At 60.0% G+C, this 14,114-nt stretch overlaps 1 protein-coding gene across 2 annotated transcripts in view; it reads right to left on the bottom strand.

Annotated features, from left to right (window-relative positions):
* Nucleotides 1-72: 72 nt before the first annotated feature.
* PHLDB1 (pleckstrin homology like domain family B member 1) overlaps nt 73-14,114 on the bottom strand; it is a 41,033-nt gene continuing 26,991 nt past the window's right edge. Inside the window, exons 12-21 of one of the 2 annotated variants that reach the window (XM_036260043.1) lie at nt 13,394-13,534; nt 11,978-12,118; nt 11,739-11,841; nt 10,292-10,589; nt 10,088-10,178; nt 7,687-7,827; nt 4,539-4,655; nt 4,204-4,306; nt 1,190-1,275; nt 73-341 (exon numbers count right to left, since the gene is read on the bottom strand). In XM_036260043.1, the coding sequence (XP_036115936.1) occupies nt 201-341; nt 1,190-1,275; nt 4,204-4,306; nt 4,539-4,655; nt 7,687-7,827; nt 10,088-10,178; nt 10,292-10,589; nt 11,739-11,841; nt 11,978-12,118; nt 13,394-13,534 (1,362 nt within the window). In that variant the 3' untranslated portion in view covers nt 73-200. The remainder of the gene's footprint in view (nt 342-1,189; nt 1,276-4,203; nt 4,307-4,538; nt 4,656-7,686; nt 7,828-10,087; nt 10,179-10,291; nt 10,590-11,738; nt 11,842-11,977; nt 12,119-13,393; nt 13,535-14,114) is intronic. The other variant, XM_036260044.1, reaches the window with a different exon arrangement.

Here is a 14,114-nt window from a genome sequence, read left to right as displayed (position 1 = left end):
CCTATGATCTCCTGGCTGGTTCTTGAGGAGACCCGAGCTCCTCCCAGATTGAGCTCCTCACACAACACTGCAAAGTCCTTATACAAAAGCCCCCCGGGGAGGCCTGGGGCCCAGGGTGGGCCCCTCTCCGGTGAGCAGAGCAGCAGGTGGCCAGGCATGGGTGCCGGGGCCAGCCTGAGGGTCCGGGAGGCCCGCGGCGGTCAGTTCATGAACTGCGTGTAGCCCTCAGCGCCGGTGACGATGACGTCCATCCAGATACGCATGGCCTCCGCAGACGGGGCCACCATGTAGTACAGCCGGTCATGGGTCTTCACGCAGAAGGTGAGCGCCGGGTTCGGGCTCTGCAGGGACAACGAGGCTAAGAGGCGCGACCCCGAGGGGCAGAAGCGGTCTCCTGACCGCCCTGCGCCCGTCTGCCCTTCCCCTCCCTGCCTCCAAGATGACCTGCAGCTCAGGGCTGTCCTAAATGGCCGGAACCTCGTTCCCACCAGTCTGGGCCACAGGCTGGGACGTTCTCCTCACACCTGGCAGGCCCTGGACCCTGGCAGGGTCATATTCTGCCAGGTGGGGGCACTGCCCTGGGCACCCCCGGGCACAAAAGAATATCCAAAGAAATCAGACACAAGGGGTTGTTGCTGTGAAGACGAGTTCTCTCTGCCAAAGAGGGGTGGACGGAGAGAGCTACAAGGGGGTGCTGGGCCCCAGGACCAGCAGGAGCAGAGGTCAGGGAGGGAGGATAGCAGAGGGAGGCTGAGGACCAGCCTCAAACATCTCCTGTGCACCAGTCCTCTGCCGACTCTGTCTCCAAGGGCCCCCACTCCCCTTCCGCCACCCCTTCTGCATTGCACAGGGAGACACCCTGCTGGCGTCTCAGGAGAGGGAGACATGGGGCTTCCTGCTCCCAGCCACCCCCGTCCTCTTCCCCAGGCCTGAGGAGAGAGGGGCTCAGGGAGAGCAAAGGTCAGAGGCCAGTGGGGTACAGTACTACGCAATAGTACTGGTGACTGTATAGGGAGGGTGCCTTGGTCACCATGGTGAAGCTGATAAACTTCCGGGAAGGGGAGAGAGAGCGGAGAGAGTTTACAAGGGGAGCAAGGGGGTGGGGCTGAGACAAGAAGCTGGAGACCTTCGCTCCAGAGCCCAGCCCCCCCCCACCCCCCCACCTCACCCCCTCCACCCCCACACTCACCTTGGCCGCACTGCGCAGGTGGTCGTAGTACACCTCCTCGATGGCCTGGAAGTAGATCACCCCCTTCAACTTCGTCTCGTGCTTGTCTGCAAGGGAAAGGAGGGACCGGCTGAGGAGGCCGACATGGAGCGCCCCCATCTGGGCAATGGGAGGATTCCCGGGACCCCAGGACAGAGCCGGGCATCGGTGCCCAGGCTCACTGCAAATCCGAGAACACAAGTCAGAACTCCGCGGAGACACCCCTTCTCCCTGTCAGGGCGTCACAAAGATGCAAACACACAGGACGGCTGGCCAAGTCTGTGCAGAATCGGACGGAGGCCAGTGGCGGTGCAGCCGGCTTTGGGGTAGACTCGGCCGTATCTACCTAAACCGGACAGCGGCGTGGCCCTTGAGCCAACGAGGACACTCGGGGAAATGTGCCGTGTCCGCGTGCAGAAAGGCAGATCCCACGCGCGGCGGCAGTGCTCGGAACCACAAGACTGGACACAACCGTGGCCTCCAGTGGAGACCAGACGATTTCCTCGGGCACCAGGTGGGGACTGGACGGCTGGCACACAGAACAGTGTAGAAACACCTGACATACAGGTTCAGAAATACATCGGTGACATCGATCCCGATATACATGTGTACGCGGACATGTGCGATGTGGAGAGATCTCCAAGATGCATTTTCAAGAGGAGGAGGGAAGCGTTGCCCTCTGGGTGAGACAAGGGTGGGAACACGGTGGCGCTGGTTTCTCCTCCCCTAACGGACACCAGGACACACGGAGCTCAGTGAAAGCGGTCACCCATAGTGGGCGGGCGCACACCCCGTTTGAACCTTTTATGTGTTTTGACTTTGAGCTATATGAATGCATTCACCCGTTCAACTCGGACATTAAAAATGGGAGTGTCTGCCCTGGCCGGTTTGGCTCAGCGGTTAGAGCATCAGCCTGCGGACCAATGAGTCACGGGTTCAATTCTGGTCAAGGGCACGGACCTCAGTTGCCATTCGTCCCTGGCTCTGGTTGGGTCGTGCGGGAGGCAGCCACTCGATGTGTCCCTTTCACCTTGATGTTTCTCTTTCTCTCTCTCTTCCTCTCTCTCCCTCCTAATCTTTCTGAACAAAAACGGAGAAATGTCCTCAGGTGAGGATTAAAAAAAAAAAGAGTGTCGGCACCTGGAGCAGGGAGGCCCCGAGCAGGCGGACAGCAGGGAGGGGAGGCGGGACAAGCCGGCCCTGTCGGGACAGCAGGGCCCCCTCGCTGGAGCCCACACTGCCCAGGCCCTCCAGCTGACACCCTGGACAGCGAGCCCGCGACATGAAGGAAGGACAGAGACAACCAGCCACTGCGCTCAGATGGGGACGCTGGCAGTACGTCCCCTGCTTCTGTGTCATTCCAAGTCACCGACCCTGGGCCACTGCTCCAGCCTCCTAAGGTGCCCGCCCCACTCTCTGCCCCTTAGACTCACTGCCTGAGCCCGGTGAGCCCCCTAAAGCCATCTGATCCTGCCACCTCCGCTCAGCAGCCTCTGCTGGCGCCCCAGGGAACCCGCAGCCTCCTTGGCTTGGCCCGGGCTGTTCACAGGCTGGTGCCGCCACGTCCCTGCCTGGTCCCACCCTCCCTGCACCAGCCCCACGTTCTGTGTGGCCAGGCTGAGCTGCTCCTGTTCCCTTAACCTGTGTTCTGGCCCAGCCAGTGTGGCTCAGTGGTTGAGCGTCGACGTTTCCCTCTCTCTCTCTCTTCCTATCTCTCCCTCCCGCTCTATCTGAACAAAAAAATGGGAAAATGTCCTCGGGTGAGGATAAAAAAAAAAAAGAAAAAGAAAAAGAAAAAAAATCTTAGAAACGAACACAGTGCTTCCCTCAAAGACGATCACGGAGAGGAAATGAGATGGACCCGCGCAGAGTGCTCCGCACAGCGTCCGGTCAGTGTTCAACAGGCGCGACCTGCCCTGTGGGTGCCGTTATCACCGTCACTCCAACAGAGGCAGCGCCCACTCTCAGCATCTGCCGCGGGTCCGCCCATCCTAACCCGTCCCTGTCCCCGGGGCACTTCAACCTCAGCCTGCCCAGCAGGGAGCTCTTCTCCCAGGCCTGTCCCCTCGACCCAGCCCAGGTAAAACACGGCCCCTCCCCCGCCTCTGCCTCTCCTGCCCCTGTGTGTGGTCGGGGGAACTTCCTAGAGGCGGGGGCGGGCGCTTGACGAGGGACAGGTTGAAGGGGAGGCAGGGCGCCCCACTGGGTGTCTCCGGCGTCAGACTCCAGGCCTTTCCTCCCGGGCCCCACACAGGACTGCCGGCCCCCAGCTCTGGGTGGGGGGGGGAGACGGGCGGACAGCGCACTGCGAGCCTGTGGACAAGCCCAGCTGAGGCGTCTGACGTCGATGCCCACTGCCATGCGGCGACACGTTCCCGAAGGCTCGCTCGGAAGCAGAGCCCACAGCCGGCGGCGGGAGGTGGGAAAGTGGAGGCCGGAGCTGCAGGGGTCTCAGGGCGGTGTGTTCCCCGCCCGCGCCTCCGCTGGGGCACGAGGCAGCACCCCAGGTGCCGGGTCCGAGGACCTTCCAGGAAAACTAAGCTGGACACGGGCTGGGGTGAGCCCAGGGGGCAAGGGGGCCGGTGGGTCTGGCCCCACGGTCATCCTGAGCCCCTGGCACTGCTTGTCTTGGGGTCCTGGAGGGAACCTGCCCAAAGGGGGGTCCACGGACTCCGCGCAGCCACCGTATCTGGGTGCCCCTGTGGCACACCCGTCATGCTTTAGGGCTCTGCTCTGTGTCCACCTCCCTGACAAGCTCCAAGGGACAGCGCCGCGGCCGCCTTGCTCACCACTGGCACCCAGAACGGTGCTGCACCGTCTCGGATGCTGAGCAGTTGCTGATACATAAATGGATGGACACAGGCGTGGAGGCGCGCCAGGTACGTGCCGCACATCTTCCGGCCGAGCCCCGCCCCACTGGGAAGCTCGCCCCGTCCAGGTAGCCGGCCGTCCGGACAGAGCGCAGGGCTCGGGCCAGCGGAGTTGTGGGAACTCACCCACGTAATAGGAAAGGGTGCGCTTGAGCCGGTCGAAGACGAACCAGCGCTTCCTCCAAGACTTAATCTTGCCGCCCATCTTGACCAAGTAGCCGCGGCAGACCTGGGGGAGCAGGAGTAAGAAAGGACCCAGAAGCACAGCCTGAAACGCTTCTCCCCTCCCCCTGAGCCCCAGCCCCCGGGCCATCACTTGTGTCTATGTTCGTGGGGAGCTGGCCCCGACATCTCTCTAAGCCAGACCAGTCCTGAGAGAGACCGCTGGCGTTAGGGCAGGAACTGAGGCCACGGAGGGGCCTCTAGCCACGGCCCCGGCGCCCAGGCCACGCACGCTCTACCTTGCTGCTGAGCACCACGTGGAGGCAGGTGTCGACCCCGTGGCCCGATGACTCGATGTGTGTCTTCAGGTCGAAGTCCTCCTTCCGGATGGGCAGGTATCGGGTCAAGGGTCGTGCCTGGGAGCAGAGGATGGGTCTGCAGTCTCCGCTCTTCCCCACCCTTCTCTGTCCCTGCCCCTTGGCTTAAGTCCTGAACCCAACCGGCGGCCCTCACTCCCTCCCCGCCCCAAGGCTGTCACCCCAGGTTCACGGGGCGCGTGTAGAGCTGGGCACGCTGCTGAGTGACCCCACCTATGGCCAAGCACAGCCACACTTTGTGACCTTGCCCCTCCTGTCCCTCCCGGGCTGAACGGAATGAAGCAGGCGGCCAGATGTGAACAGGCTCCGGGAAGAAAAGTCCAGTGAGAAATCTGGCCTCGCCCTGGCCCGTGTGGCTCAGCAGTTAGAGCGTCGGCCCGCAGACCAATGAGTTGCGGGTTCGATTCCAGCCAAGGGCACGGACTTCGGTTGCAGTTTGTCCCCGGCCCTGGTTGGGTCGTGCGGGAAGTGGCCACTCGATGTGTCCCTTTCACGTCGATGTTTCTCTCTCTCTTCCTCTCTCTCCCTCCCACTCTATCTGAACAAAAGTGGAAAAATGTCCTCGGGTGAGGATAAAAACAGAAAGAGAAAGAAACCTGGCCTCTGACTTCCCCTCCCTGGGTCTCAGTGTCCTCATCTGTACAACAGGGCTTTGAACTGTGTGGTCACTAAGGTCCACTCCACCGCACAACGCTAGTACTAACTAAGATCCTCAGTCAGCTGCAGTTTTTCCTACTCTTCCTTTCTGGGAAGAACATGAGAATGAAAAGAAAACATCACAAGTTGTTGTTGTTGTTGTTGTTGTTATTATTATTACTATTCCTCACCCAAGGATATGTTCCCATTGATTGTGAGAGAGAGTGGTAGGAGGGAGAGAAAGAAAGGGAGAGGAACATCAATGTGAGAGAGACACATCGATTGGTTGCCTCCCACGTGACCCTGACCGGGGTCAGGAATCACACCTGAAACCCAGGTACGTGCCCTTGACTGGGAATCGAACCCATGACTCTTCTATCCTCAGGCCGACACTCCAACCACTGAGCCAAACCCACCAGGGCACACAGATTTTTTTTTTTTTTTTAAATCAAAATGCAGCCCTGGCAGCGGTTAGAGCATCGGCCTGCGGTCCTGAGAGGCCCGGGTTCGGTTCCCACTAAGGGCACGTACCTTGGTTGCAGTTTGTCCCCGGCCCTGGTTGGTCGTGCAGGTGGCAGCCACTTGATGTGTCCCTTTCACTTGGATGTTTCTTTCTCTCTCCCTCCCTCCCACTCTGTTTTGTTTTTTTTTTTGTACAGAGTGGGAGGGAGAGAGAGGAAGAGAGAGAGAGAGAGGGAAACATCGATGTGAAAGGGACACATCGAGTGGCTGCCACCCGCACGACCAACCAGGGCCGGGGACAAACTGCAACCGAGGTACATGCCCTTAGCGGGAACCAAACCCGGGTCTCTCGGGACCGCAGGCGGACGCTCTAACTGCTGAGCCAAACTGGCCAGGGCAAAAGTTTTTAAGCTGAGGCATTTCTTTATCCTCACCCGAGGACATTTTTCCATGTTTTGTTCAGATAGAGCGGGAGGGAGAGAGAGGAAGAGAGAGAGAGAGAAACATCGACGTGAAAGGGACACATCGAGCGGCTGCCACCCTCACGACCAACCAGGGCCGGGGACAAACTGAAACTGAGGTACATGCCCTTAGCGGGAACCGAACCTGGGTCTCTCTGGACCGCAGGCCAATGCGCTACTGCTGAGCCAAACCGGCCAGGGCTCCTTCTACCTTTAAATGTTCTGTGCAAGTGTCCTGAGTAAGGGGAAACCCAGGGTTGGTTTGTGTGCAAGGGTGAAGTCCTGGACCAGGGAGAAAGTAGTGCAAAGCTCTCCTGGACGTGTGAACCAACAGTCATAGCCAGGTCACCTGCTGGGGGGGGGCCTGGACCCAGAGGCCAGGTGGAGTGAGGGCCACCACAGCCACGGGGCACCAGGGACAGGAGGTCACTGGGGAAGCGGGGCGGGGGCGCAGCACAGACCCCTGGGAGAGGCCAAGGGAGCCGCTCTGGTGCTTGACTCTCAGCTCCCGTCTCTGAGTCCGCTGCAGACCATCTTCTCTGACCGCAGAGATCAGCAGGGTGCCTGTCATGTCCCAACAACCCACCCACTCTCATCACACACACAGACACAACACACACATGTACACACATATGCACACTCACATATACAGACTCACACATACACACAACACACACACTCACATACACACATGCATACACATACATATACACATGTATACTCACACACATACAACACACACACAGCTACGTGCCCATCTGCACACACACACACACACACTACACACATAAAAACTCATACACCCACATATACACACACATGTACAGGCATACACATACACACAACACACACATACACACATACATACACATGCTCTCTCATGCACACACTCACATGTATACACACATGCACAATATGCATACACACATACACAGTCCACACATGCACACATATACACTCACATATACACATGCAGACTCACATACACATACATATACACACAACACTTGCATACATACACACTCATACACGTGCATACATGCATGCACATATACACATGCACACTGCATGTGTGTGCATGCAAACATACACACGACATATGCTGACATGCAACACATACATGCACACATGTACAGAAGCTCATACACACGATATATACCCATACACATGCATGCACACATTCATGCACATACAAGCTCACACGCATGGCACACTGACACACAACACGCACGTGCACAAATACACATAAACATACACTCACATACAAGCTCATACACATATACACACATGCACACACACACACACACACACACACACACAGAGGCTGGAACAAGCCCCAGTGGGTCTGCTCCTTGGGGCTGAAGGAGTCCCAGGCTGATCTCTGCTCGTGCTGCGTCAGTGACAATCTTCTGCAGGAGAACAGCTCGCACAGCCCGGCAGAGGTGCCGGACGGACCGTCCCTACCCCTCCACAGCCACCCTCTCCCAGTCACCGCCCCCCCAGCCACGCACCTGGGAGAACTGCTTCTCCCGCATCTTGACCTCCTTCTCCACCAGCTGCTGCCTCCTGGCGCTCTCGCTCTGCAGCCTCCGCTCCACCTGCTCCCGCCTGCGCCGCTCCTCCTCCAGGGCTTGGCGCCGGAGCTCGACCTCCTGCTCCCGACCAGAGCCAGGGTCAGTGTCTCCGCTGCCCCCTCCGACCCGGCTCCCCCTCCCAGACAGGGCAGAGCCGCGGGGAGCACCCCTCGGATTGCAGCCTGCCTGAGGAGGCCCCCTCCTCCACACCACCCCTCCAGAGGCCCCGCTGGTAGGGGTACACGTTTCAGGGGAGGGTGCCCTGGCTTCCCAGCCTGCTTGGCCACCAGTGTGGACTGTGGGACTCTGACGACATCAGTGAAACTCCCTAAGCCTCAGTTGCCTCGTCTGTAAAATGGGGCCCAGAGTGCCTACTCCTGCGGTCCCAGTAAAAGTTAACGCCATCTTCATGTGAGTGCCCATCACTGACTCCAGCAGGAAGGAAGCCCTCAGTCAGCGGCGCTCTTGTTGCTTTTACCTGAAGTCCTAAAACATGGGTTCCCTGAGCAACACTTTTGACTGCAAATATAGTCGGTGGCCCTCCCCTAATCACGAAGGCCCTTTGAAACTCCAAATTAGCGTGTTGTGTCTGGGTGTGTGTCCCTAGGGCTCTCACAGGGGTTCAGACCTGGCACCAGAGACGTGGGTACATTTCCCTACCCAACCTAATTTCAGTTTCAGAAACAGCTGTACTGAAACTTCAGATTTTACGGGGGGGAAATGAACTTATGAAAGCCATTATTAAAAGATTTTAAAAGTCATTAAAACAAATCATTAAATACAGAGCATTGCCCTTTTTGTTGTTGTTAATCCTCACCTGAGGATATTTTTTCCATTGATTTTTTTTTTTTTTTTTTAGAGAGAGTAGAACGGAGGGAGGGAGGGAGTGAGGGAGGGAGAGAAACCTCCATGGTGCCTCCTGCAGGCACCCTGACTGGGGCCAGGGATCGAACCTGCAACCCAGGTACATGCCCTTGAGTGGGAATTGAAGCTGCAACCCTTCGGTCCACGGGCCAGCACTCTGACCACTGAGCCACGGCCAGGGCATGAAAATGACCTGTGTTCCATGAACCCACCTGCCATTTCTTCCCAGCTTAAAACTTAGCAAAACTTCCTTTCTCTCCATTTGCCTAGAGACGCTTGTGAATGTGCCCTCCTCCAACATAAGGCTGAAAGGCTGTCTCTTCTGGCTGGTCCAGCTGCTGCCTCCTGTCCCCGGGGTCCACTGCCACCTCAGGACACGCAGAGTGCCCCGACGGTGGGGACAGGGCAGCTTTAACCAAGCCTGTACCTAACCTCCTTCCCAGGCCTGGGTTTCTGTGTTCAGGATAAACCACTGGTCCCTCTTTGGTGTGTCCCGGCGCCAAGCCAACTTGAAGGAGACGTGACTTCTCTCTGCCCCCGCTGCTCCCCAAGGTCCCCCAGCCAACACCTTTTCTCTGGCTTGGCCACCTGCCTTCTCTCCTGTCCCTATTCCTACACCCTCAGTTGCTGCTTTTCCCAACCATCCCCCCCAAGAGGAACGACCGGCCACTCGTGTAGACAAGGATCAAAATTCCCACGATGGCCAAAACATCTGCAGAAATAAACACACACAGACTAGACGTAAACACACACAGACTAGAAGTTCTGCCCTGGCCGGTTTTGCTCAGTGGTTAGAGCGTCGGCCTGCAGACCAATGAGTCTTGGGTTTGATTTCAGCCAAGGGCACGTACCTCGGTTACAGTTCGTCCCCAGCTCTGGTCGGGTCGTGCGGGAGGCAACCAGTCAATGTGGCTCTGTCACATCGATGTTTCTCTCTCTCTCTCCCCCTCCCTCCCACTCTATCTGATGATAAATAGAAAAGTATCCTCAGGTGAGGAATAAAAATAATGACTGTAGCCCTGGCCAGTTTGGCTCAGTGGTTAGAGCGTCAGCCCACAGACCAGAGAGTCCCGGGTTCGGTTCCCACTAAGGGCACGTACTTCGGTTGCCGTTTGTCCCCGGCCCTGGTTGAGGTCGTGTGGGTGGCGACCACTTGATGTGTCCCTCTCACATCGGTGTTTCTCTCTCTCTCTTCCTCCCTCTCTCCCTCTCGTTCTATCTGAAGATTAACGCAAAAATGTCTTCGGGTGAGGATTAAAAAAAAAGACTAGACGTTCCCATACAGGACGTCCATGGCTGGACAATGGCTACTATGTTGCTCCTCTTTCCCCACCAGCTGTGGAGCATGGATGTCACCGGGCCTCCCTACACCCTCTCCCCAAGGGATGTGCAAGGATAATGCGGGAGACGGGGGACAGGCAGAGGGCACCGCCGGGGGCGACCGCCTCGGGCTCTGTGGTCAGACCCGCCTCACCCTCGACTCCATCAGCCGGCTCTTCTCCGCGTGGGCCTCCTTCAGCATCTTCTCCATCTCCTCGATCTTCCCCACGTCCAGGCCGCCGGCGCTGGGGACGGAAGGGGCGGAGTGGGTGCACCAGGGAGCGGAGGGCACGCGGCGGGGGCGCCGGGCACAGCCCGAGGGGCACAGACACGGCACCAGCGGGGCGGGGGCAGGCACCTGGACATGTCGGGGGAGCAGGCCGAGTGCCCCCCGGCGGAGATGCTGGTCTCCATGCTGTCGGAGCTCTCCAGGCTCAGGGTGTCGTAGGCGTGCTCCGCCTCGTCCCCGCGCTCCCGCCCCGCCCCCGCCGGCAGGTGGTGCAGGATGGAGTGGTGCACCAGCAGGGGGAAGCCCGCGGGGCCTGCCAGGAAGGGCGAGGCCCAGTGCAGGGCGTCCCACTGGCACTGAGCCTCGGCGGCTGCTTTCTGCTTCAGCTCGGCCAGTCTCCGCCGCTGCTCCTCAATCACCTGCTGCCCTGCGGGGGGACAGGGGGAGTTACAGGGGCCACCCACCCGAGGCCGTGGGGGGCGCTGCAGCATCACGGAGGGAGGGAGCGAGCAGGGAGAGGTTAGCATAGGGCGCCCACATCGGCCCCATGAGCGCCTCTGAAGCCCCCGCAGCTGCAGGCCCAGCGGCCCTGCCGAAGCGTCTGTCACCGTCCGGCCACAGCTGCAGTCTGGCTTGGGCGCTCCTGCTGCACCCTGAGCCCACACAGGGCACTAAGCCTGCCCAGGTGCATGACGCCTCACAACCCAGGTCTCAGGTGGGGACACATGCACCCACCCTGCTGCTCGGGAAGGGAGGAGGAGGAGACAGAGGGAGCCCGTGAGCACCCAGGTGCAATGCACAGGCAAGAGCAGGGAGGGGACACCAGGCAGAGCACTGAGGCAGGAGACAGCTCAGTTCGAGGAGCGAGGCAGCCGAACACCCCAACCCAGCTCAGCCTGGGGGCCTGCCTACGGGCAGTGGGGGCCTGGACAGAGTACATCATGCAGATGCCTGGGCAGAGGCTGCCGGCCAAAGGAACGTCCTCCATGACCTGCGCTCTACCTGCTGGGTCGTCGGTTGGGAGGGGCTCGGCAGGAAGCGACTCGCCTGCTGTGGGGGACCCCGAGCGGAGGGTAGGGCAGAGAGACACAGAGGGGCGAGAGGAGAGAGAGGCACAGACATGGGCTTTCTAAACAACCAAAATGCACTCAAGCGACAAGGACTTCTGGGTCCCCAGAGCCAATACCTTAGGGAGCCATGTCTGCAGGTCAGGTCCATGCCCTGCCTCCAGCCCAGGCAATGCAGAGCCCTACTCAGGTTGGAAACCACTTCCCTTATGTTCTGGGCTCTCCAGGAAAGAGCCCCCGCCCCTATCCTACAGTCCCTGCCCTTTGATAAATGTCCAGGAAGCTCCCCTTAGGCATCTAATCCAAACCTTTGTGTTGTTGCCTACAGAAACCATCCTGGGAGAGGGGCAGGGATGGGGGGCAGACATCTGGCCCAGGACAGCGGGTGGGCGGGGCCAGGACAGGTGGGCGGGGCCAGGACATCAGGTGGGCGGGGCCAGGACATCAGGTGGGCGGGCCCGGACAGTCAGGGGCGGGGCCAGGGCAGGTGGGCGGGGCGTCCCACTCACCCTTCTGCTGCAGGGCCAGCTGGCGTTTGCTCTCGATGTCCTGCAGCGTGGCTGCCAGGTTGCGAGGGAGGCTGCTGGTGCCGTTCTGGGCGAGCAGGGCGCTCTGGAGGGCAGAACATTGAGACCTTAGGCTCAGAAGACCCCCCACAGGTGGCGTTGGCTTCTCCCCATATGTATCGGCGTCTCATCACCGGACCACCCACCCCCTGCCAGGCACACAGCCACCCCTGTCCTCACACCTTCGGGGAAGGGCTACGGCCCAAGGTAGCCACACTGAGCTGGGAGGAGGAGGAGGAGGAGCCCGAGGAAGAGGGAAGGGGGCCGCTGCAGGTGCGGGGAAGAGGGCTGGTGGCTTCCCCATCCATCTTGGAGCGGTACACCTGCAGGGAAGAGAAGCGGCCTGGTGACCTCCAGCTCCCGCTGTTCCCACGCCCATGCGCCTAGGCTGGCTGTGGTCCAGGGCCCTCGCTGACAACAGCCGTCAGCCGCCGGGGCCAGCCCAGCGGGCAGAAGTTACGGCAGCGGCCGAGCCTCAGGCTGTTCTGTGGACCCACCCTGGTCCAACCCTGCATCTCAGAAAGAACCGTGTGGATGGATTCACTCGAGGAGTTAACACTGGCGGGCAGAGCTGTGCGGAGGACCAGCTGGTGGTTGGTTTCCCTCTGGTCCCCGCTCTGCCACTACCGTGCTGTGTGATCCTGGGCTATGCACTGCCCACCCTGGGCCTCGGATGCTTTACCTACGAAAGGAGTGGGGATGGCGAGGCTAAGCAACGGCCGAGCTCACTCACGGCCTTAACGCTTGGTGAATGGGGTCATTGGAGTCAAAACCCTGACCCCCAGCATAGGCGCTGCTACTTCCTAGGGGTGCGACTTTGGGGAGATTACTTATCTTCTCTGAGCCCCAGTGTTTGATCTGTTAAATATTAACAGTATCTACCCCAAAGGCCTGTGGGGACTAAATGAATCAAAACACGTAAAAATCTCTAGCCAGCTGGGCACAGAGGAGGGTGCCCCGGTGGCATGAGCCAGCTCCTCCCAAGGAGACGTGGAATTCGAGCTCAGGTCAGTCCTAGAGGGGCGGTGACTTCCCTCCGGACTGAATCCGAACCGTGTGGTCTCAGGCGTCATGCTGGTCCATGAGAACCAGGGGCGAGGACACCCAAAGACTCCGCACCGGCACGGTGAACCCGGGCCCTCCACGGACACTCTGAGGACACTCGGGCACATCCTCAGGGTTATCACTTCAAATCTGTGTCACCCTCTGTCCTGCCTCCAAAGGTCGCCCCTGGGAAAACCAGGAGTCAGTGCTGGCAGCTCCCCAGGGCACCCAGGTCTGCTGGCCACCAGCCCCGATGGAGGGAGAAGCTGTGGGCTGCCGGGGACAGAGCAAAGCCTCCGGGCACCAAGCGGACCCCCGCCTGACCACTGCTCCCAAACCCCCTTCCGTGACAGTCAATCCTGTCACCTTTGGGCTCGCGTGATGTACAAAATGCCAGGATGTTGCCCACGAGGAAACCCTCACTGCCACCTCAGGGTCCGGAGGCCCCAAGCTGCCCTGACCCCACCCCACCATCTGGGCGGCCTGTGTGGCAGGAGGTGCCCAGAGCAGAGGAGCAGGGATGCAGAGGGACGGGCAGTGAAGAAGGGGGTTACCTGCAGCTGACGAAAAGCTTTGGTGGGCAGAGGCGGGGGGGAGGAGCGAGGGGAGGCTGCAGTGGGGCCCGTCCCCAGCCCGGCCATCAGCTCCTGGTACCACTGCTCTAAGTCTGCTGCGGGGGACAGCAGCTTCTCCATCTGGAGAGAGCGTGGGGCGGGGACAGGGCACAAGAGGGCGAGGAGGGAGGGGAGACGAGGGGAAGGAGCGGAGGGGGGTGGGGGGAGAAAGGGAAGGTTCAAGGCCCATTCTCAGAGACAGGAAGGTGAGGGAAGCAGGCAGGAAGAAGGTGAGACAGAGCACGAAGAGAAGGAAGAGAAAACAGTCGTCATGAATGTGCCGAGAGCAGAGAGCAACAGGCAGGGCACAACTCCCAGAACATCAACGTGTGCTATGCCAACACGACGCCAGCCAGCCAGGGCCCCAGAGGGAATCACGTGGAGACAGAGCCACACCGGTGGGTAGTGGGCAGGGTGGAGGAACACGGACCACCCACCTCGGGTGAAGGTGCGATAGAAGTGAGGGGGGAGGGCAGCAGAGGAGGCAGGTGGCGGGTGCCAGGTCCTAGGAGGCAGCGGCCCAGAGCGGCGGGCCTGGCACAGGGGCTGTGGGCATGGGCAAGGTGCCCCACACTGCCTTAGCGGCTCCAGCATCACGGGCGTGGGGAAAGGCCAGGACATAGCAGGAACACGAGAGGTTAATGGGACTGGGACCAGGAGA

The sequence above is a fragment of the Molossus molossus genome, unplaced genomic scaffold (genome assembly GCF_014108415.1).
Source record: "Molossus molossus isolate mMolMol1 unplaced genomic scaffold, mMolMol1.p scaffold_m16_p_13, whole genome shotgun sequence".
NCBI lineage: Eukaryota > Metazoa > Chordata > Mammalia > Chiroptera > Molossidae > Molossus > Molossus molossus.
Note: the sequence above shows the minus strand (reverse complement) of the source record. Positions and strands in the feature narration are given on the sequence as shown.